The 21,821-nt window shown below is 33.4% G+C and overlaps 1 protein-coding gene across 1 annotated transcript; it reads left to right on the top strand.

Moving 5' to 3' along the window:
- Positions 1–13,274: 13,274 nt before the first annotated feature.
- Positions 13,275–21,496, top strand: LOC137810688 (DExH-box ATP-dependent RNA helicase DExH15 chloroplastic). The gene is made up of 8 exons (XM_068612076.1): positions 13,275–14,133; positions 14,226–14,401; positions 14,530–14,643; positions 15,934–16,042; positions 16,129–16,215; positions 17,088–17,206; positions 18,567–18,747; positions 19,038–21,496. Exons 1-8 carry the CDS (start codon positions 13,678–13,680, stop codon positions 21,291–21,293), a joined length of 3,498 nt encoding a protein of 1,165 aa, XP_068468177.1. The 5' UTR covers positions 13,275–13,677; the 3' UTR covers positions 21,294–21,496.
- The last annotated feature ends 325 nt before the right edge of the window (positions 21,497–21,821 follow it).

Here is a 21,821-nt window from a genome sequence, read left to right as displayed (position 1 = left end):
GCAGTACCATTATGAAATACGTTATGCCTGTCGCTTCTGCTTTTCCACTCAAATCACGGCTTTCTCTCTTTGCTTTTTTTCAATTGAAGGATGAAACACAACAGTAAAATTATATTTTATTTTAAATTATATTTTATATTTTATTTTCTTATGGTGACTATTCAGTCAAGTTACTCAAGAAGTAAACACTTTCACAAAAATTCGTAATAAATATTAGATAGATATCTTTAATAAATATTCATGGAAAAATGTATCATGGTATCTAGCTCGTAGATATCTGCTACTCGTTAGTTAGTGTTAGTAAATTTTTCTATTTGCATATTTTAAAAAATCAAGTTTTTAAAATAAAATTATTGATGAAGAATTTTAATCATTAAAATTTGATTTTATATGTTTATATATTTTTTATTTAGACTCATAAAACTGAAGTTGCTTGTTTAGAAAATTGATTTTTAAAACTTAGTGGAAGAATCTATTTAAATTTATTTTTTAGAAAGATCGAATTTAGTTTGCACTAATATTTTATTATGCAATTTTATTTGAAATATACAATTTTTTTAATTATTTTTAAAAAATTTATTTAAAATAAAAAAAATTATGTGTAGCAGGATAGGTAATAGTGCATATTTTTTTAAATGGGTCAAAAAAATTACTCGTACCCATCCCGCTCCATTTTTATATCTATTTGATATTTTTTGTCACTTTTTGTATGACCATATTTTACACAAGTTAATAAAAACATTAGTTAACTGTGTTATATTTGTCTTTTTTATTTCTTTTAATAGAATAAGTTTAAAATATGACTAAAATTATTAAATAATACTATTATTATTATTGAATTTTATTTCATTATTTTACATCTTAAATGTGTATTTTTGAAATATTAAATAACAGTTTATTTAAATTATTCTAAAAAATATTTTAAAATGATCAATTTTAGTAAAAACAAGATTCAAAAACATGTGACTAGATATATGATAAAATTATAATATAATAACCTCATTTTACTAATCCAATTTTATCGGATTAGATTAAGTTTAAATTATTTTTTTTAAATAATCTTATTCTTAATCAGTATGAAGTCTCGAATGTGTTCGGGCTACCACCAAATCTGTATGATTATGGAAGAACATAAAAAAAAAATTCAAAACCATATATGATCATTGCAAATTCCTAGTTAAACCTTTCGGCCGAATTAATACCTTGGTCCACATTTCAATTTGTTATGAATGATTTAATCATATCCTATTTGCACCCGTTTGTATTTGTTTTTATAATATACTAGTTTATAATTTAGATTTTAAGTGTCATGTTTACCATTTAAATTTGGTTTTAAGACTCTTATCTTCTAACAAGTTTTTTCGCTAAATTTTCTAGGTGTAGTTTTGTTGTATACAATTAATTTGTGGTTGATTCTCCTGCACCATATTATATTATTTATGTTCTCCACCCAACACACTCACGTAAAATGTCCATTTTGTTAAAGTTCTGGATATACAAATTTGGAACTAATATGTCACTATCGAATTTCATCATCCATAAGCTTATTTAGGCAGTATAAATGACCTTTCGGATGTCAAAATTCGTAAACAAACATAAATCAATTTTGGATCTCAATTTTCAACACCATTTATAACACACCATTCCGGATATGAAAATTCAGAACTCATTATTCACTTCTGGATATGACCATCCGGAAGCTTAAATGAAATATGAAAATGATCTTCCAGGTTTCATAATCAAAATCCAGAGTGTATAAAATTAATTTTTGGATATTGAAATCCGTTAACAGCAGACGAGGTTTTAAAAAAAATTTTGGTTTTAAAATTTTTGTTGGATATGATTCAAAATTGATTGTCTTAATTTGTTAGGCCACATTATTTCTGCAATTGGGGTTCTCTTGATGATTATAAAGTTCAAGCTATTTACAATAGTCAAACCATGTACTCCCGTGACTTTGTCAAAGGTGTTACTTAAGAGAATTAATAGGATAAATATGAAACATTTTAAAACATTAAAGGTAGAAAGTAGAATTTTTTTAAAACCACACTCCATTTTTCTTATACATGTTTGGGAACTTGAATTATAAAACACCTACGTTATTCAATTAAGAACATGACAACGATCCTCAGGAATATTTTAATAAAATGTAGGAAATGCGTCAACATTTTTTTAAATTCAAACGTCACTGTTTAATATGACTAAAATAAACTTTAGTTGATCAATGTAAAATAGTGGCAATATTAAAAATCCTTAGCCAAAATGGTATTAGAGTTTGAAAGATGTTGATACATCATCATTCAAATAAAACAAAGAGAAAAGAAAAGAAACTAAACCATGAACATTTTACACATCTATATCAAATAATAGGTATGTTTAAAAAAAATATTAATTTAATGGTTTAAAAAATTAAAAATAAGTTAATTATGAATTGTTGATATGGGTGTAATGATAAAAAATTAAGTAAATAAGTGTATCAGTTTAATAGAAAAGATAGGTATATAAATTGTAATTTTAAAAATGAAATTAAAAAAATATAATAATTAGAATGAAAGTTGTTGCGAATGAAAAATTAGTTAAATATAATGTTACGAAGTGGACTTTAAGCCTAACTCAACCCCATAAAACCGGCTCATAAGGTTGAGGTTTGCACCCACTTATATACAATGAAAGACTCTAATTTCTAGTCGATGTGGGATCTCCAACACACCCCCCTCACGCCGAGACTGCCAACTCGAGCGTGGGACTATATATTATGGATGGTCCGATAGCGGCCCGATAGCAGGTGGCACGATAAGCCCAACAAATACTCGCTAGGATAGGCTCGAAAACATGCTCTGATACCATGTTACGAAGTGGACTTTAAGCCTAACTCAAGCCCATAAAACCGGCTCATAAGGTTGAGGTTTGCACCCACTTATATACAATGAAAGGCTCTAATCTCTAGTCGATGTGGGATCTCCAACATATAATAAAGTATAATAAGATATATTATGTAATAATATTTAGTTATAAATTTATATAAAAAAAAACATAAAAAGAAACAAAATATATGGTGAGGACTAAATAAAATGTAATTTATATATTAGTTAAATGTGGATGAAAGATAATATATAAAATTGAGATAAGATAAATATGATAGCAATGAAAATACTACTAATTTAGAAAAGATTTGATGGTGTTGCCTTCAAGCACCTCAATTTAATTTATAGGAGAGAGGGTTGAACATTTTGTAACCAAAATTTGAAAATTCAAAATAAAACTCTCCAATGAGAAGGTGTCATGTGGAGTCATGCTTTCTATGTTGAGCTCACACTTTCCATGTTAAATCCTCTCCATTCCTAAGTTTTCATGTGGACGTCCATGTGCTCCATGCGGTAATTTTCGTCCTCTAATATACCCTAGACGTTTTAGGATTATATTAGACTCAAAGAAACCTAATTGCTACCTTAATTAGTCACTTTTAAGCCTAACTAGACCTATTTTACTATTGGCAAAAAGACAAGCACAAAAACCTATGCTACTTGGTCCAAATATTTTTTCCAACTATTTTATGCTACTAGGTTCAATACATGGGCCATGAAATCCTAAAAAACTTTATACAATTATTTAAGTTAAAGCTTGTCCCAAAAATAATGTTGACTAGTCAGCAAACACTTAGTCTTCTTGTGTTCTTATGACCAAAGCTCTAGTTTATGTTTTGATGACTTGGAGGTCTTCTTGGATATTTTTGTACATTCCTTCATCCTAGAGTTGTCCTTTTGATTGGGCCTACAAAAATAAACAAAAGCCCAATTAGACTCATGTGCAAATAAATCTATAAATAACCTCTAAGTCTTCATCCTCCTTATTATGTGGATGTGTGTGGTTGAGGGTTCTGCCATCATCCCCTCCTTCTTGAGAGGATCTGTCCTTAGATCTACAGGGTTGATCTCGAAAAACAGTCATATTCCTGCTTTGAAAACTATGCTCGTCCTCCAAGATCAAATGACTATTTGTTGGAGTCATCAAACAAATCAAATGAGTTAGTTTCAGCAGTTGTATAAAATCAGTCTTATTAAGTTGTCATTCCTTTTGTTTTTCTATTGTTTTTGGCAACTTTTCACAATATTTCATTAGAGAGGAGTACATAATTTTCTTTTCCAAGCTTTTCCTCCCTTGTTTTAGATTTTTATTACTAGACTTTTTAGACACTACCTTTTGTTCTAGAAGAGCTAGTGTTTTTCTAGTTTTATTTTCTGTTTTAATCTTATTTCATCATCTAACACCTGAGAAGGTTTTAAAGGATAAAAAGATATTTATTTTTTTTCATGTGTGAAGGTAATCTTGTTGGTACAATCATTATGTGTGGAGTTTTTAGCAAATTGCCATGGTCGTCTCAATAAAACATGACAAGTTTCCATAGGCCTATATCACATAAAATTTTATCATTATAGATGCTTACAGATAACTCAGCCTTCACTTGTTGGTTAACTGTTAATTCCCTTGTTAGCCACTGAAGCTTATAAAGTTGGAAATGGGGAATAATAGGAAGATTAACTTTTCAACCAGTCTAGTACTGCAACAATTATAGCACGACCCACCATCCACAATGAGAGAACAAATATTTTCTAAAATTTTACGTGTGTGAAATACATTCTCTCTTTGTGAATCGGATAGAGGACTAGACTAATTGTCAGGGTTACGCTGAATCATGAGCAATCCACCCTCACAAGGATAGGTTTTTTACTTATTTTATCCTCATTTTCTTTTTTAATTTCATTTGTACTTGGTCCTTTACCACTTGTGAAGGCGTTAAAGGATAAAGTACAAACTTTTTTTCCCTGTGGGTAAAAGTTATCTCGTTGGTAAAACCATCATGGGTACTTTTCTTGTCAAATTACCATGGTTTTCCCAATAATATATGGCAGGCTTCCATGGGTGCTACATCACGTAAAACATCATCTTTGTAATTCCCCACAGAAAGTTTGACTTTTACATGCTTATCTACAGTTAAGTCCCCATTTTCATTAAGCCATTGAAATTTATAAGGTTTTAGGTGAGGTATAACTTGTACATCAAGCTTTTCAACCAACCTAGTGCTACAAAAGTTGCAGCAAGATCCATTATCCACAATGAGAGAACAAGTGTTTTCTAAAATTTAACATCTTGTGTGAAAGATGTTCTCTCTTTGTGTTTCATGTTTCATGCTAGGTTGATTTGTTGAAGGTTCTTTTGATCATCAATAATTCCCTCTCACATGGATATGCTCCCTCACTTTTCTCTTTTTCCTCTTCCCTGCTAGACTTATCCTCTTGGCTACTATATTCATCCTTACCTCTTAAGATCATAGTTCTCCTATTTGGGCATTGGGATGCTACATGGCCTCTACATGCTACATGTTTCTAGTGCGGGTTTGTGGGGTAGACACATCCTTTCCTAGGCTTTTGGGAGTTTCTTTAGATTTATGTTTTGAGAAACTATCCTCCCTTTTCTTTTTATACTCTTTCTTGGGATAAGAGTTAGAGTAAGAACTCTCCTTGCGACTTAACCCTTTTCTCAAAATTTGTTGTTCAATTTTTATGCAAAGTTGGATAAAGTCATTCAAGTCCATATAACGCAAGAGTTTCACTTTATCTCTTATCTCAAGATTGAGTCCACTAAGGAACCTAGCTATGGTGGTGGGTTCTTCCTCCCTAATAGATGTTGAACCAAGTGGTGTTCAAGCTTTGAAGAATCCAAACCCTTTGAAGGATGTTGAAGCCTCTGTTGTGCTTGGTGTTGCTGTGTTGGTTTAGCTTAGTTCTGGGGTAGTTTATATGTTGTAATCCACCCTTTGATTAAATCTAAAGCATTAGCAATCTCAATCTTTGTGAAAGTAAAATGTTTTCAAACTAAGTTAAAACAACCGATTGTTTTGTCGAAACAACCGATTGTTTATACTTAGGTGTTTTGAGAAAAAGATTGAAAACTGATTTTAAAATGGTTGAATTGTTAAGAACCAAAACAACCAATTGATTCGAGGAAACAACCGATTGTTTGTTTTGGGACCATAACAGAAAAACTATTTTATCTTTGACAGAGCTTTAAATGTTTTAACTGCTTACGCTCCAGTCATTAAATGCTTTGACCAATCTTTTAATGCAATTTAAGAGTTTGTTAAGATTTGATAACAAACTACATCTTTGAATAAATTCAGAAAAACAGATTTGACAATTAATCTTTGACAAGTTTTTGCTAAGAGTTTTTGAGTTTTTAAAAGAGCTGAGATTGTAAAGAGTTTGTGATTGATCAAAGTTGTGGATTAGGATTCTGCTTGTATTGATTTCAGATTATCTTCTGTAACAAGTATAATCCTTGTATTCTCTGTGAAACAAGTTTCGTTTCTGTGTTTGCTAAGATTGGCTGTGTGTTCTTGAGGGGATCAAGATCAACAATCTTGGTGTAGGTGTGTTGGCCACGGAGAGTGTGTTTCTTGAGGTGTTCAAGGTCATTCTCTTGGTTGTTGTGTAAGTGATCAAGGTGTGGTTGCTTAGTGGATTTCCTCAGGGTTTCTGAGAAGACTGGATGTAGCTCTGGGTTTGGAGTGAACCAGTATAAACAACTGTGTACAATCTCTCTATCTCTAACTCTTTAAATTCAGTTTTATTTGTTGTTTGCTGGTATAAACAACCGATTGTTTCTGTGAAACAATCGATTGTTTTTTTGGTACTACAACTTTTACTTGCTGTTTTGGCGAACTGGATTTCTGAATCAATTGTTTCCTGAGATAAATTCATTCTTGTTTTAAAAGTTTATGAAAATCCTCTTTAAACAATTCACCCCCCTCTAGTTTAAAGTCATCTATTCTAACAATAGAGGCTCTCATCATGTAAAGCTCCATCTTTTGCCTATACTCCTCTACACTCATGTTCTTTTGTTGGAGTCTTTGGAGCTTGTCCATTAACTCCCTATTGTAGTAAGAAGGAATATAGCGGCGTCTCAAGGCTCCCCTAAGGTCATTCCAATATTCTATGAGAGGGTCTTTGTGGAGGCGCATATCTCTCTCTAGGGTTGTCCACTAATACATAGCATTTCCTTGAAAGCTTAAAGTGGCTAAGGGTACCTTCCTCTCCTCACTAACATGATGGCAAGCAAAAAGTTGTTCTACTTTCATTTCCCAATATAGGTAAGTTTCAACATTTTCCTTTCCATAAAAATGAGGTAAGTCTACCATAGTCTCCTTTTGGCTTTCTCTTCTAGTTCTTCTAGGTGGAGGTTGATAATATTTATTAACTCTAAGGATGTGTTGGATTAAGAAGGAGATTTGTGGGGATTTGAGGGAGTGAATGTGCAAGGATTTGAAAAGATGTGAGGATATATGAGGTTGTTTGGATTGAGGGATGTTAGAGTGAATTTGTGAGGATGATTTATTGAAATTTGTGAGTGATGTGATGGTTGAAAGGGAATTATAATTTTTTTTAAAGGTGTAAAATGTAAATTTACAAATTTACCCTTGTGTTTTAAAATATTTGAATAATGAAATATGAGGTATTTTTTTTAAATTTCAGTTTCAACTAAAAAATAAAATGATAATATTCATAATTGTAATAATTTTTAGATGGAAAATAATGAATATATGTAAAAATTGAAAATTATTACATAGAAATAAATTATTGAAATATTCATAATTTTAAAAAATAAAATATAAAATAATTTTGCATCAAATTTAAATAATAGTAATAATTTTATAATAATGTTTGAAAATAATAATAATTATTCTATACATTTTTTTATTATATATAATGTTTTCTTATTATAATTTTATTTTATTATTATTAGTGTTTAATAATTTTATTTATATTCTTTTAATATTTTTGAAAATTATTTTATTTTATTATATAATGGAATATATTGTGTATATAATAAGAATGGATTCTGCTTCTACATATAGTGCATGAAAATTGATTTCACCACAATTGGAGAATCGATTTTGCCTTGAGAATTGATTATCCATTTCTTATAACAACTATGAGAGTCATCTCTTTTTTTTTTTCTCTCTCTCTCTCTCTCTTATAATAATTACGAAAATCAATTTTGTTCAACAACAAAGCAAAACAAATTTATTTCACTCACCTGTAGTGCTTTTCCTATGCTTTCTTCTTCCTCTTTCTCAACCTCACAACCTTCAACAAATTTAAGAACCTCTCACATGCACACACACTTAAAGAAATAAGGGTGTTACAGTAACTTTGAAGGGTATACATGTATGCACCTTCTCATCCGCGCTCATCCTTGCATATATGAGGGAAGAAAAAAAATAAAGACTCACTCCCTCATCCGTCTGCACATTTTCCTTTACATCAGTTGATCCAAACATTCAAGTCATCCGCTCGCACGTTCGCTTCAAAAGTCGATCAACGAATCCAAACAATGCATAAGACCCCCCTCAGCATGTGAGTCACTCGACCTAGAACTAGATGCATGTGGAGATTTTTTTAATTTTATTAGGTATTCATCTTTCTCTCTTACAATTTTCAAATCTTCTTCCAATATTGCAAGATGGGCATCTCTTTCTTTTTTTTATCTTCCAAAATTTGAGTCTCATGTTGCAATTGTCTAAGTGATAGTGATTGAAAATCTCTAGCCAATTGTTTTAAAAGAGATTTTGTGGATTTTCACTTGCCTGTCTCAATTTGTGAAGCAATGGTTTAGCTCACAACCCAATCTCACAAGTCGCTCTACACTGGAAAAAATGAATGTATATCACAAATATTGATACACAACTATAAAAGTGTTTCGGTACACTTTGAATATTTGTTTGTATTCTTGTTGTTGTGTTTATCACCTTCAAGGTCTTTATACATTCTTCATAAATGTGACCATTAAAGCTTTGCATTCTTCACTCTTTCATATAGCCGTTAGACGCTCAATATAGAAACAATTGATTATGATTGATCTTTGTGTGTCTTGAACATGTAAGACATTTTAAATTCTTTCCTTATACTCCTCAAATATGAACCTTAAGGCTCTAATTCTCTTTACTAGAATATCTGCTTAAACATTTCACGTTGTTCTTCTCCTTGAATATGCTAGATGCTTGAAATAGAAACTTCTGCTTTGATGCAACTTGCGTGTTCTCAGATCAATATAAGCTTTTCAAAATGTTTCTTTAACTGAATGTATTTGAACTTTGAAGCCAGAATCAATTCTGCACTTGAATGTTTCCTTTACTTTATTGTTCATCATCTTCTATGTATTAGACGCTCAATAGATAAATATTGCCTTTGATGAAATATTCATGTCTTTAACCACTTTTTGTTCCTCAAATAGTTTCTTTATCTGAAGAAAATTTGACTTGAGGATTGAATGTTTCTTGACTTTAATATCTTCTCTAGCATTATTCATTTCCTTCTTCATATCATACGCTCATAAAGGAAAGTTCAAATTTGTGTTCAATACGTTGTATCACTTGTTTATGTTTTGAATAATCATTCTCTTTGTATATTTTCGTTCGTATCTCCTTGATAATACTTCACTCTTAATCTACACAAATCTCACTTATCAACTTCATCTCTTTCCTATTGGGCACTCAATAAGGAAACTTTGAAATATAGTGTTGTGATGCCCAATTTGCACGACCAAACACTTGTCTTCCTAAACCACTACATCTACTTAAAATTCCATTTGGTCCTTCTACTCATATCTCCATTCCATTCTACATCCAAAAATCCAATGCAAACTAGAAGGATGAGCTACATCATTTAGTATTATAGTCGAGGTTCACAAGTTAAATTCTCCTACTTCTACCTTGTATTTTATTTAAATCCGTGTTGTTTTCTTGCAATTTGAGTTGTCTTGAACTATATTTGATCTTGTTTCATAGTTTATTTTGTTTTTAATTGAGGTTTAATCAATTCAAATTTTAAATTCTACCTTGAACTTTCCATATCATGAGTTTAGGATTTCAACTATGTATTTCGTGTGTGATTTTGTGTTTTTGAGTTTTATTTCAAATTTTAATTGGTGCATTCAATTTAATTTTGAGTCATTCTGATTTTGAAATTAATTACAAGTTGTCTCAAGTCATGTGAATCCAAATTGTCTTCAATTCCGTGTAGTACATTTCTTCACATTTTATTTCCTTGCTTTATCTGAGTCTCTTAACATACATTTATGTGCTCTAAAATTTGTGTGCATTTGAGTGTTTTTAAATTCTGAATTTGAGTTCTATACTTGTAAATATATCTATAAAAAGTTCTTAGATTTAGATTTTATATTATGTCTTGAGTCATCTTTCATAATTTTGTTGAAATTCCTTAGGATTCTCACTAATCATTTTTCATATTTTGTAATTTGGCTGAAAACAAATTTATTACATGATGAATCTGAAGAATGTTGATAAGCGGTTATGGATCTGAAACAAGTAAGGTGTGAGGAACAATCTTTAGAAAAGGCACATCTAAATTCAAAAAGAAAAAAAAATAACATAAATATGAAAAGCCAGATATTGAAACATCTCAGTGCAATTTCATTATGCCCAGCACATTGAACCTGAAATGTTTCATTGATCATTTTTTTCCGTTACCGTATTGACCTGAAATCAATGGAAAATGATCTTAAATTTTGAGGATTAAAATTTTAAAACCAGATTATTTTTTGATTAAAAAAATATAAATCTGGCAAGTCACATTGCACAATTTCTTAGTTGATTGGTTTTGTTAATCTACTCTAGATCCTCTCTTAGGTTTCAGAATTTTATGTGATTCCTTTTGTTGTGTGCTTTAATTCTAGCTTGTCAATTCCTTCTAAAATCTGTGTTTGTCAAATCTATAATCCATTTGAGAAGTCCAAATTGCAAATTGAGCTTTTGTTAAATTTTAATTTCTTAACCTCTTCTTGAGTGGATGACATCTTTGGTTATTAAGAGTGGTGATTGATTAAGTCATCAACTTGACAAGGTGAAAAATAGATAACAAATGTTGAATTCCCTAAGGAGAGCAAGCAAGTGGACGATTTGGAGAGGAGAGACAAACACTAGGAAGATTAGCATTAGGATATTATAATTGTAAAATTTTGTGATGTATTTTTTTGAGTTGTAATTGTACTAAACCTTTAATTAGTGGATTAATAATTCGATTAGACGGTGAATGTGTCTCAAAATTCCAAAGGTGCCATTGAGTCTCACCTAAGAGTTGTGTAGTTTAAATTTTTTGCAAGCTTAATTTCTAGTGTTTTTTAAGTTTCTTTTATTTTTTAGGAAGCATCTTACTTGTGTTTAAAGCAATTTTTATTTAGAAAGAAATTTGTGAAGTGCACTTGAAAAGGGTATGACTAGGAAAGACTTGGTATTTAAATAATCCATAGTGATCCACTTCCCTTTCCTGTGAACTTACCTTCTGTGTTGAACTAAACTTCTTTCTTAGAAAAATTCTTGTAAAACAACTTCTTAAAGATGTTTAAGCATATTTCGTTAAGTAAAAGGCAAAATGAAGTTTTGAAAGAATGAGATGTCATTCTTGCCGGAGAAATTTAGAATCTTTCATCTTAGAGAAGAAATAAAAGAGCTTATAAAAATAGGAAGAAAATTTATCAAGAGAAAAAGAATTTATAAGAAAAGAGATAGAGTTTAGAGAAAAAGTACAATCTCTTAGAAAGAAAGAAAAAGTTCAATCTAAAAAAGATTAACATGAGGTAATTCAAACTATAGAGAAATAAATAATACAACCTCCTAAGAACCTAGAAAAAGAAAGAAGAGAGAGAAAAGAAAAAGAGAGAAAAGAAATTTTGAACTCCTCTTCTTAAAATAAATCTTGTGTTGGTTTGCCAAGAGAAAATAAACAATTTCTGGAAAATGGCAACCTCATAGGATATAATAAATAAATAAAAATAAAGCTTATTATGAAAACATGTACTTCTATTATAAGTATGTCTTTTAGAAGTCAAAAGTTTCTTAATTATTCCTTGAAGATCTTTGTTCTTCTTGAAAAAAATTGTAAATATACCAGTTGATCTGTTTGGTGTTTGATTTAGATGGGCCTTTGATCCTGGAGGATAAACATAAGTCCCAAGCAATAATAACACTGTTGTCTGGAATCAACCCTGTAGATATGAAGATAGATCCTCTTAAACGAGAAGAGATGATGAAAACCGTCCAGCCACAAACAACCACATAATAGGGAGGATGAAGACCTATAGTTTGTTTATGAACTTACTTGAAAATATGATCCTAATTGGGCTTTTGTTTATCTTTGTAGGCCCAATCAAGAGGATAACTATAAGATGAAGAAATGTACAAAGCATATCCAAGAAGACCTCCAAGTCATTAAAACATTAACTAGAGTTTGGGTCAGAAGAACACAAGAAGACTGAGTTTCAGCTAACTTCATAAGAGACTAGACAACATTATTGTTGGGCCACCAAAGTTTAGCTTAGATAATTGTATAAAGTAGTTTAGGATTTCATAGGTCATGTATTGGGCTTAGTAACAAAAAATAATTGGGCTAAGAAGTGTAGGTTTTGAACCTACATTTGGACCAAGAGTAGAACATGGTTAGAATAGGTAGCATGAGCCATCTAAGGTTACATTTGGGCTTCCTTAAGCCTAATATAAATCATAGACGTTCTAAGGTAGCTACACACATAGGAAGGAACAAATTACCATGTGCTTTACATGGAGAACGCATGAAGAGTGTGACTTATTACATGGAACACTCTCATTGGCTCCTTTATATCTAAGGTTTATTTTGAATTTGACTCTCTTTTGGCTGACCCTAGCACAATAAATAAATGTGCTAGCCTCTTCATAGGATAGACACCTTAATCTCATTTTTGCACCTTTTAAAGTGAGTTGGCCTAACCTCTCAGTCTTCCTAAATCAATACATTTACTTCAAATTCCATTGGGTGTCATATCTCCATTCCATTCTAAATCCAATGCATGCTAGAATGAAGAACTACATCAAAAATCCCCAAAGTAACATTTATGTTATTAAGGAAATAACACCACTTAGATATCAACATTTCTTGATCTCCAGGCCTATTAAGAGAAAATAAGATAATGTTTAAGAGAGAGATATGTTTATTGATTATGCTTTTATTTCTCTCTATATATCTAGTTAACTATGAGGGTCAAAAAATCTTTGCATGTACGTTATTCTCATTTTAGCATAAACAAGGATCAATCTCAAAATTTACTGAAAGAGTGGTCCAAGAATCAAGTCTCGACTCCAAGCATAGAGAAGAAGGAGATAAATTATTCACCATGCACCATAGTATCGAAACAAGTATAATGTGTTTGGGTCGCTTAACTCTTGTAGTCAAGGGTAGTGGCTTCAACAACTTAAGTGTGGAGCTGTGAGAGCCTGAAGTCCAAGCACAAGCAGCAGGGAGAGAATGGAGAAGCATAAGTGAAGGGTGAAGCAAATGGAAGAGAGAAAAATGACATTGTTTGTCAAAAAGACTGTGTTGAAGGGTGAAGTAAAGATGTGATGAATTCAAAGGCTTTAACATTGTGCAACGATTCTTTAGTCAAATACACTATTGTTGTTAGACAAATATTTTTAATGTTTTAGCAGATATGTATGAGAAATGGATAAAATGAGTAGTGAAAGGACAAAAAAGACAATGAAGTAAAATATGAATGAAAACTGGGCCTCATGTGATTTTGGATATTTAGAAATATTGCAGAAGGAGTATCCAAAATCCGTCCTCTCCCGCCATGGCCACCAACACTCATTTCATCCTTTCACTCCCACCACGTTACGCCTTTTCTATTTCCTCTTCTTCTTTCCCGTTTCTTCCAACAAACACCACACTCTCTTTCTCTCTCCTTCGCCTTCGATCCCTTCCTCTTTCCCTCAATTTCCGTGCCTCCTTCTCCTTCAAGTCCCCTACCTCAACCATTCGCGCATTCTCCGACGCCGAGGAGGACGACGAAGAAGAAGATGACGATGAAGAAGAAGACGAAGATGAAGACGATGACGTTGCTGCCGACGAATACGACGACGTATCCGCTGATGCTCCCGACGACGATGCCGGTGTGTTCGCTCGCCACGACGGATTCAAGTGGCAGAGAGTCGAGAAGCTCTGCAACGAAGTCAGGGAGTTCGGCGCGGATATCATCGACGTCGACGAGCTGGTCTCCGTCTACGACTTTCGCATCGACAAGTTTCAGGTTCGTTAAACGTGTGTTCCTCTTCGTTACGAGAAATTTCCTCGGATTGAAACGTGTGTGGATGAGGTTTTTTTGGTTTGCTTGAGTTTCAGCGGCAGGCGATACTGGCGTTTCTGAGAGGCTCGTCGGTGGTGGTTTCCGCTCCGACGAGCAGCGGCAAGACGCTGATTGCGGAAGCCGCGGCGGTGGCCACGGTGGCTCGGGGACGGCGAATATTCTACACGACGCCGCTCAAGGCGTTGTCCAATCAAAAGTTTCGCGAATTTCGGTGTGCAATGATTAAAATCTGCATTTGATGTGTTTTGCTTTGGTCAGTGTGTAAATGTGAGGAAGAGTTACTGCTATACTATTTATTTGGAAGCTGAGTTGTTGCTGGTTTTTGTTGCGGATTTTCAGTGAGACTTTTGGTGACAGTAATGTTGGCCTTCTTACGGGTGATTCTGCCGTGAACAAGGATGCTCAGGTTTTGATTATGACCACGGAGATATTGCGCAACATGTTGTATCAGAGGTACATTGCATTCAAATATGGGGAAATTAGCTATTTGATACTTGAGTCTTTGCTATTGTGCTGTAGAAGTGGTTGGGGATTGTGGTTTTGTAATGTGTAGTTTCCAATTTCATTAATAGCTCTATATCGATGAGGCTGGTGCGAGATACTTAGGAAGTTGAGAAGGTCGTGTTGCACAAGAAGTTAGAAGTAGTTGCTGCATTGTTGTTTTGAGCTAGGAGAAGTTTAGTATACATATCCAGTGATTTTTATCTTCGGTGAGCTTTCTTTTAAGCTATCTTATTACATTTCCAAGTGACACCCCTAGAATACTTTAGTCAGGGATGTGATTGGTGAGTAAATTCTGGAATTTAGTATTCCTAGAAATACTTTTAAAAAAAGTAGAAGTGGGAATGGAATTTAATAGGTAGCATAGAAATGAAATTTACTATATATACCCATGAAATTGCAATGTACCCAGCCCTCCACATTTAAATATAAAGTAAAACAAGATAGTACTACTTTCATTGGAATCAACAATACCCAAGAGTGCTTTTTTAAAGCTTATGAAAAACTTGGGAATGTAACATTTCAAAGTTCACATTCGTATTGAAACAAACAGACTCTAACCTTGTGTTTAACAATTTGATTATGACAATGTCATCGTCACTGTTATTTGTTCCCAGATGAAGTTTTATTATTATTATTATCTGTTCTGGCTCAAAGACTTTTCTGGATTATATTAAGTTTGAAGAGTTTATCTTTCTCCTTGAACTTTGAACCGGTCCAAATAAAATTCGATCCCTTTTTCTTCTAATGTCCTTCCTTTTTATTAGGCCTTGAATAAAAACTGAAAAGTCCCTATAACAGCAAAACAGATTGATTATCTTCTAAGGGTCAATTGTAGGTTTTTTACTAGAATTGTGATTTGAGAGGGTTGTTATTCCATGAATATAGCTGAGATCAAATGAATCACTTCCTGTGATCCCCCTTTCTGGGTATAGGCAAGGTTTTAGGATGATTGCTGCATTTTATTTGGTGGTTTCTTTATCGCCTCAATCCTGTCACGTGATGTTACCTTCAGTCATTATTTGACGTAGGACGTTCCAAATCCGAGATTCATACCCCGTATGGATTTTTTTCCGTATACCCACATAGTTATGAGCCTTCCCAAATTCCGGATAGGCCCAGGATGGCACATTATCAAATTGATTCTTTGATCCTATCTCCTCTACTTTCGGTGTTGATAATTTGTCATTTGTATCAACATTTGCGAACATGAGTAATTATTGACTGCTGCTTTTCTTGCAGTGTTGGTAATGTTTCTTCTGGACATGGACTTGTAAATGTTGATGTGATTGTTTTGGATGAAGTTCATTACCTTAGTGACATATCTCGCGGTACAGTCTGGGAGGAGATTGTAAGCATGAGTTATTCTCTTTTGCATGTTACATAAGTTGCTCAAGTTTTCTTATTTATTCATGCATGTTTGGACTAAATCTGCAGGTTATTTATTGCCCAAAAGTAGTTCAACTAATTTGCCTGTCAGCAACTGTTGCAAATCCTGATGAGTTGGCTGGCTGGATTGGTCAGGTATTCAGATTGTGCTGGTGATGTAAGATAAGAAACGGATCACTAGAGAACCAGTTACCCTGCATAATATATAAATGAAGGACAACGAAATGAAACTTACAATTTAGCTAAAAATATTCATGTCCTACAATCAAGGATAATGACATGTTAATTTTGTTGAAGCATCTAGATTATGGATGGTATTGTATTATTTTTATGTATTTGTACTGTATTTAATAAAATGCCAAGCTTCAAATTGGGACTGAAAACCTGCTTAAATTTGACAAGTGTCAAGCATGTAACATCAGTTTCAGCATAAAGCTTATGTCACCATCGAAGATTTTTTTCTGTTCTTAGGCATGAAAGATTTTTCACAATTTAATTGGAAACATCTGTAAATTTTAATTGTAGATAATTCATTTAAATATTTCCCTGGCCAAATATTGTTTTTAAGGAATTTATAGAGTTGATCATGTTGATGGACTTTTGGACAGTTCGGGATATGTAACATAGATTCAATGCTTGAAATTGCTAATATTCTATCCATTTTTCAAGTACAGGATCCTGAACTCTGCAATTAATGTGATGCTTTGTTATTGAACTTTATTTATTAAATTTGTTTTCATGCTATATTTGGGGAGAAAGGACTAGTTAAATAAATTACGTCATTTTATGTAAAATTAGCTCCCTTTAGAGTGACTTCTATAATTATGGTTTCATGTTGTGTGATGTAAGTTTATCACAGGTATTGTGTTCAGTACAGTTTCATCTTCCCTGACTGATGGAACTGTATCTAGTGAAAGAATTCAAACAGCAAATTAAATATAGTTTTCTTTAATTTTATTTGGTTATCTACCTAGGCTGTAACCTCTGCAAAATGTTTTGGCTTTCAGATTCATGGTGAAACTGAATTGGTAACATCGTCAAAACGCCCAGTTCCATTGACTTGGCATTTCTCTATGAAGAATTCCTTATTACCACTTCTTGACGAGAAAGGAACACATATGAACAGGTGCTATCTAGGATCCTCATTGCATTTATTCAGTTTAGTTGTTATGTGTTACATATATATTCTATATCTGTAAAAGCCTTTTTTATCGGTAAACTTTCCTATTTGTTTTCATTTTACAACATTAGAATTTCATGGTAATTGGAATTGCTAATGGCCTAAGAGTCAAACTTGTTTGAAGTTGGTCTCTGGCAGTTATACTTTCTGTCTTTTGGGTATGTGTAAGTGTTCATATTGGACCTACTATTGGTTAGTTCTAAAACCCAATTTAAGCAGCAAAAAGAATCAATTTTTGTTATTTATGAGCCCCAGGTGCATGTTTGGTTTTGGCGTTTGAAAACCCAGATCTAGTTTTGGATGTGACAAATTAAAGTTACTCAAATTAGATTCCTTCGGATATGGGTAGAGGATTCACGTTTGACTTGATCTGATGTGAAACCAAACAAGCACTAAGTTTGATGACGTCCTTGCCAAGTGAACTTTTTTTTTCTAATTCCACATAATACTCCCCCTAACATATGCATACGATGGAGGATGTCTGGTTATGGGATAGAACTAAATATTCGACACTGAAATTTAGATAATTGAATTGTGGATGCTGATCATATGATATGTTAAAGGCTGCTGTTCAAAGGTGATTATTCCAAGTATTTCCTGGCCCACAGTGACACTTATTGTCAATATGGGGCTGACGAGAATGGTAAGAGGCTTGGATTAGCATGAAATATGGATTTGGCTGCTCTGAAGTGCAGGAGTATAATGCATAGTGTGCTTCAATAACAATAGCTGACAAGGTTAACTGAATGAATTTTTGTCTATTAATAAGGCAAGGGCTGATATCCCTGAGATATTTTGCATAAAAGGCTACCATTGTATCCAATTTAGGTTAGTACTAGTGTTGTTAACTAGTGATTGATCAAGCAATGTTGTGGACTGTGGTAGTGATTGTTGCAGCATCAATGTTCGTATAGAATTGTTTAAGCAAACAATACATCAATGTCAGTGGTGGTGGCGGTCTGCAGCAATAGCTTTGGTGGCATAATTCGTACTATTGATTGTGATAGTTATTTATATATTTGATATGATCAATATGAGAACACTAACATAATGATAACTGCACAGTTCTACGGAATTGATTAATGGTTGTTTTATAGTGAATATACAAGTATCAAGTGTTCTTTCAAAAAGAAAATGTGAAGGATATAACTATTCTGATATAATATAGATAGCAACAAAAGTGAACTGCTATGAATTATTTATTTTTTAGCAACTGTAAACAACTAAATAATGGAGATTGTCATCTTGTTTTATTTACTGAATCGAATAAAAATGGAAACTTAGTTTCTTCTTTTATTTAAAGCAGGAAGCTGTCATTCAATTATTTACAACTTCAAGCTGCAGGGGCTAAAGCTTACAAGGATGATTGGTCTAGAAAAAGGAATTCCCGGAAACGGGGATCACGCTTTAGCTACGATAGTGATGATAGCATGTTTGAACAACGTTCTCTTTCAAAGAATGATATAAATGCCATTCGTCGATCACAAGTAAGGCCTCGGAATCAAATTCTCTTTACACTCCGTACTCTATGATTATATGGGACATCTGTTCCCCGTCTTTCATAACTTACTATCTTCATGTTGAAGTGGTAGCATGGGATTTTTACTCCTTTTTATGTATCCAATAATCATTCATTAATATTGAATGTACAATCTAGGTTGTGATATCCACTTGGGCTAACAGCACTCTTATTTTGTTGAATAAATAAGATTGATGTATTTTGTATTTATAATAATGGGCATACATTCTTATGGAGTATGTTCTTAATCTTTTTCAGGTTCCTCAAGTAATTGATACATTATGGCAACTTCAGTCCAGAGATATGCTGCCAGCTATTTGGTTTATTTTTAGCAGGAAGGGTTGTGATGCAGCTGTGCAATATCTAGAAAATTGCAAACTTTTAGATGAGTGTGAATCAAGTGAGGTTGAACTAGCCTTGAAGAAGTTCCGCAAGCTGTATCCTGATGCTGTCAGAGAATCATCTATAAGAGGACTTTTGCAAGGGGTTGCCGCACATCATGCTGGATGTCTACCTTTGTGGAAGGCATTCATAGAAGAGCTGTTTCAAAGAGGACTTGTTAAGGTTGTTTTTGCTACAGAAACCCTGGCTGCTGGAATCAATATGCCTGCCAGAACAGCTGTTATTTCATCCCTCAGCAAAAGGGGTGATAGTGGGCGTATACCATTAAGCTCAAACGAACTGCTTCAGATGGCTGGGCGTGCAGGACGCAGAGGCATTGATGAAAGTGGTCATGTAGTGCTCATCCAAACTACTAATGAAGGTGCTGAGGAGGGCTGCAAAGTTCTTTTTGCTGGACTAGAGCCTCTAGTGTCACAGTTTACTGCTTCATATGGAATGGTTTTGAATCTTCTTGCTGGTGTGAAAGCCATTCAGTGGTCAAATGAATCAGGTAACATGAAACCTTCCACGGGGAGAACTTTGGAAGAAGCTAGGAAATTAGTTGAGCAGAGTTTTGGGAATTATGTTAGTAGCAATGTAATGCTGGCTGCTAAAGAGGAACTTGATAAAATTGAGAAAGAAATTAAGTTGCTGATGTTAGAAACTACTGATGAAGCTGTAGATAGAAAAACCAGGAAGGCCTTAGCACCACGGCAATACAAGGAAATTGCAGAATTGCTGGAAGATTTAAGATCAGAAAAGCGTGTTCGGTCTAAATTGCGCAAACAGGTGGAAGCAAAGAGAATGTCTGCCCTGAAACCTTTGTTGGAGGAGCCCGAAAGTGGACATTTACCATTTTTGTGCTTGCAGTATAGAGATTCTGAAGGAGTTGAATATTCAATTCCTGCTGTGTTTTTGGGCAAGGTTGACTCCCTCGATGCTTCAAAACTCAAAACTATGATTACTTCTGTTGATTCTTTTGCATTGAATTTAGCAGAAGTAGAGCCAAGTGTTGCAGATTCTGCTGCACGGAATAAAGATCTTAAACCTTCATATCATGTGGCTCTTGGTTCAGATAACACTTGGTATCTATTTACAGAAAAGTGGGTTAAGACGGTATATGGGACAGGCTTTCCTAATGTTCCATTGGCTCAAGGGGATGCTCGACCTCGAGAAATTATGAGCACTCTCCTTGATAACGGTGATATGAATTGGGATAAGCTTTCTCACTCTGAGCATGGTGGTTTATGGTTCATGGAAGGATCTCTTGATACATGGTCTTGGAGCTTAAATGTTCCTGTTTTGAGTAGCTTGTCAGAAAATGACGAGCTACTACTAAAGTCTCAAGATTACAAAGATGCCATTGAATGTTACAAGGATCAGAGAAATAAAGTTGCACGGTTGAAGAAAAAAATATCTCGTAGTGAAGGCTATAAAGAATATTTTAAAATTCTAGACGCAGTCAAGTTTGTTGAGGAGAAAATCAAGCGCCTGAAGAATAGATCTAAACGTTTGATTAATAGGATCGAACAGATTGAACCCTCAGGTTGGAAGGAGTTTATGCAGATTAGCAATGTCATTCATGAAATCAGAGCCTTAGATATTAATACACATGTCATATTTCCACTTGGTGAAACCGCTGGTGCAATTCGAGGAGAAAATGAGCTATGGCTTGCGATGGTTCTTCGCAATAAAATTTTACTAGATCTAAAACCTCCACAACTCGCTGCAGTGTGCGCAAGTTTAGTGTCTGTGGGTATCAAAGTCCGACCCTGGAAAAATAACAGTTACATTTACGAGCCTTCCGCAACTGTAACCAAATTTATAACCTTATTAGATGAACAAAGAAATGCCTTATTGGCATTGCAGGATAAACATGGGGTGACAATCACTTGCTGTTTGGATAGCCAGTTTTGTGGCATGGTTGAGGCCTGGGCTTCTGGGTTGACTTGGAGAGAAATAATGATGGATTGTGCAATGGATGATGGCGATTTAGCTCGTCTCCTTCGCCGGACCATTGATATCTTAGTTCAGATTCCAAAGTTGCCAGATATTGATCCATTGTTGCAGCGCAATGCAAAGGCTGCTTCTGCTGTCATGGATCGGCCTCCGATAAGTGAACTTGTGGGGTAATCTCTCTCTCTAAAACCATTTATTTGTAGATTTTGTATAATTCATTTTTAACAATGCTTTTATGATGTTATTATCATCATTAATATTATTATTAACAAAAATTTATGGGAATGGAAATTGCTCCATTCCAATGTAAATCGAACCAAGCTGGTTTTCACTTGGGCTAATTCTTATTGGCATGATCATATCATTGTTGTTAAAAATACGTCAATTTACAATTTATATTAAATTAAAATTTGTATCCTTTAGGTAGATACGTAGTTTTTATTTGTATATCAATTACAATATTAAGTTATGATGTACTTGTATGGCGTAGGTGTCTTCTTCTGTAATAATGTAAAATATTTAATAAATTAAATCAAATTTATCAACTGTCGCAATAAGATTCATAATAATAATAAGTATTTTAAAATTATGAAATAGCAACAATAGTAAATTGATTGTAGAGAAAATATTAAATAAAAACTTAATTTATTAAATATTTGCTTGACTTCAATTAGTAGATATTTATAGTATCCTTCTCCAATT

Source organism: Phaseolus vulgaris, chromosome 2 (genome assembly GCF_000499845.2).
Source record: "Phaseolus vulgaris cultivar G19833 chromosome 2, P. vulgaris v2.0, whole genome shotgun sequence".
Lineage (NCBI taxonomy): Eukaryota > Viridiplantae > Streptophyta > Magnoliopsida > Fabales > Fabaceae > Phaseolus > Phaseolus vulgaris.
This window is presented reverse-complemented; position numbering and strand designations above follow the sequence as displayed.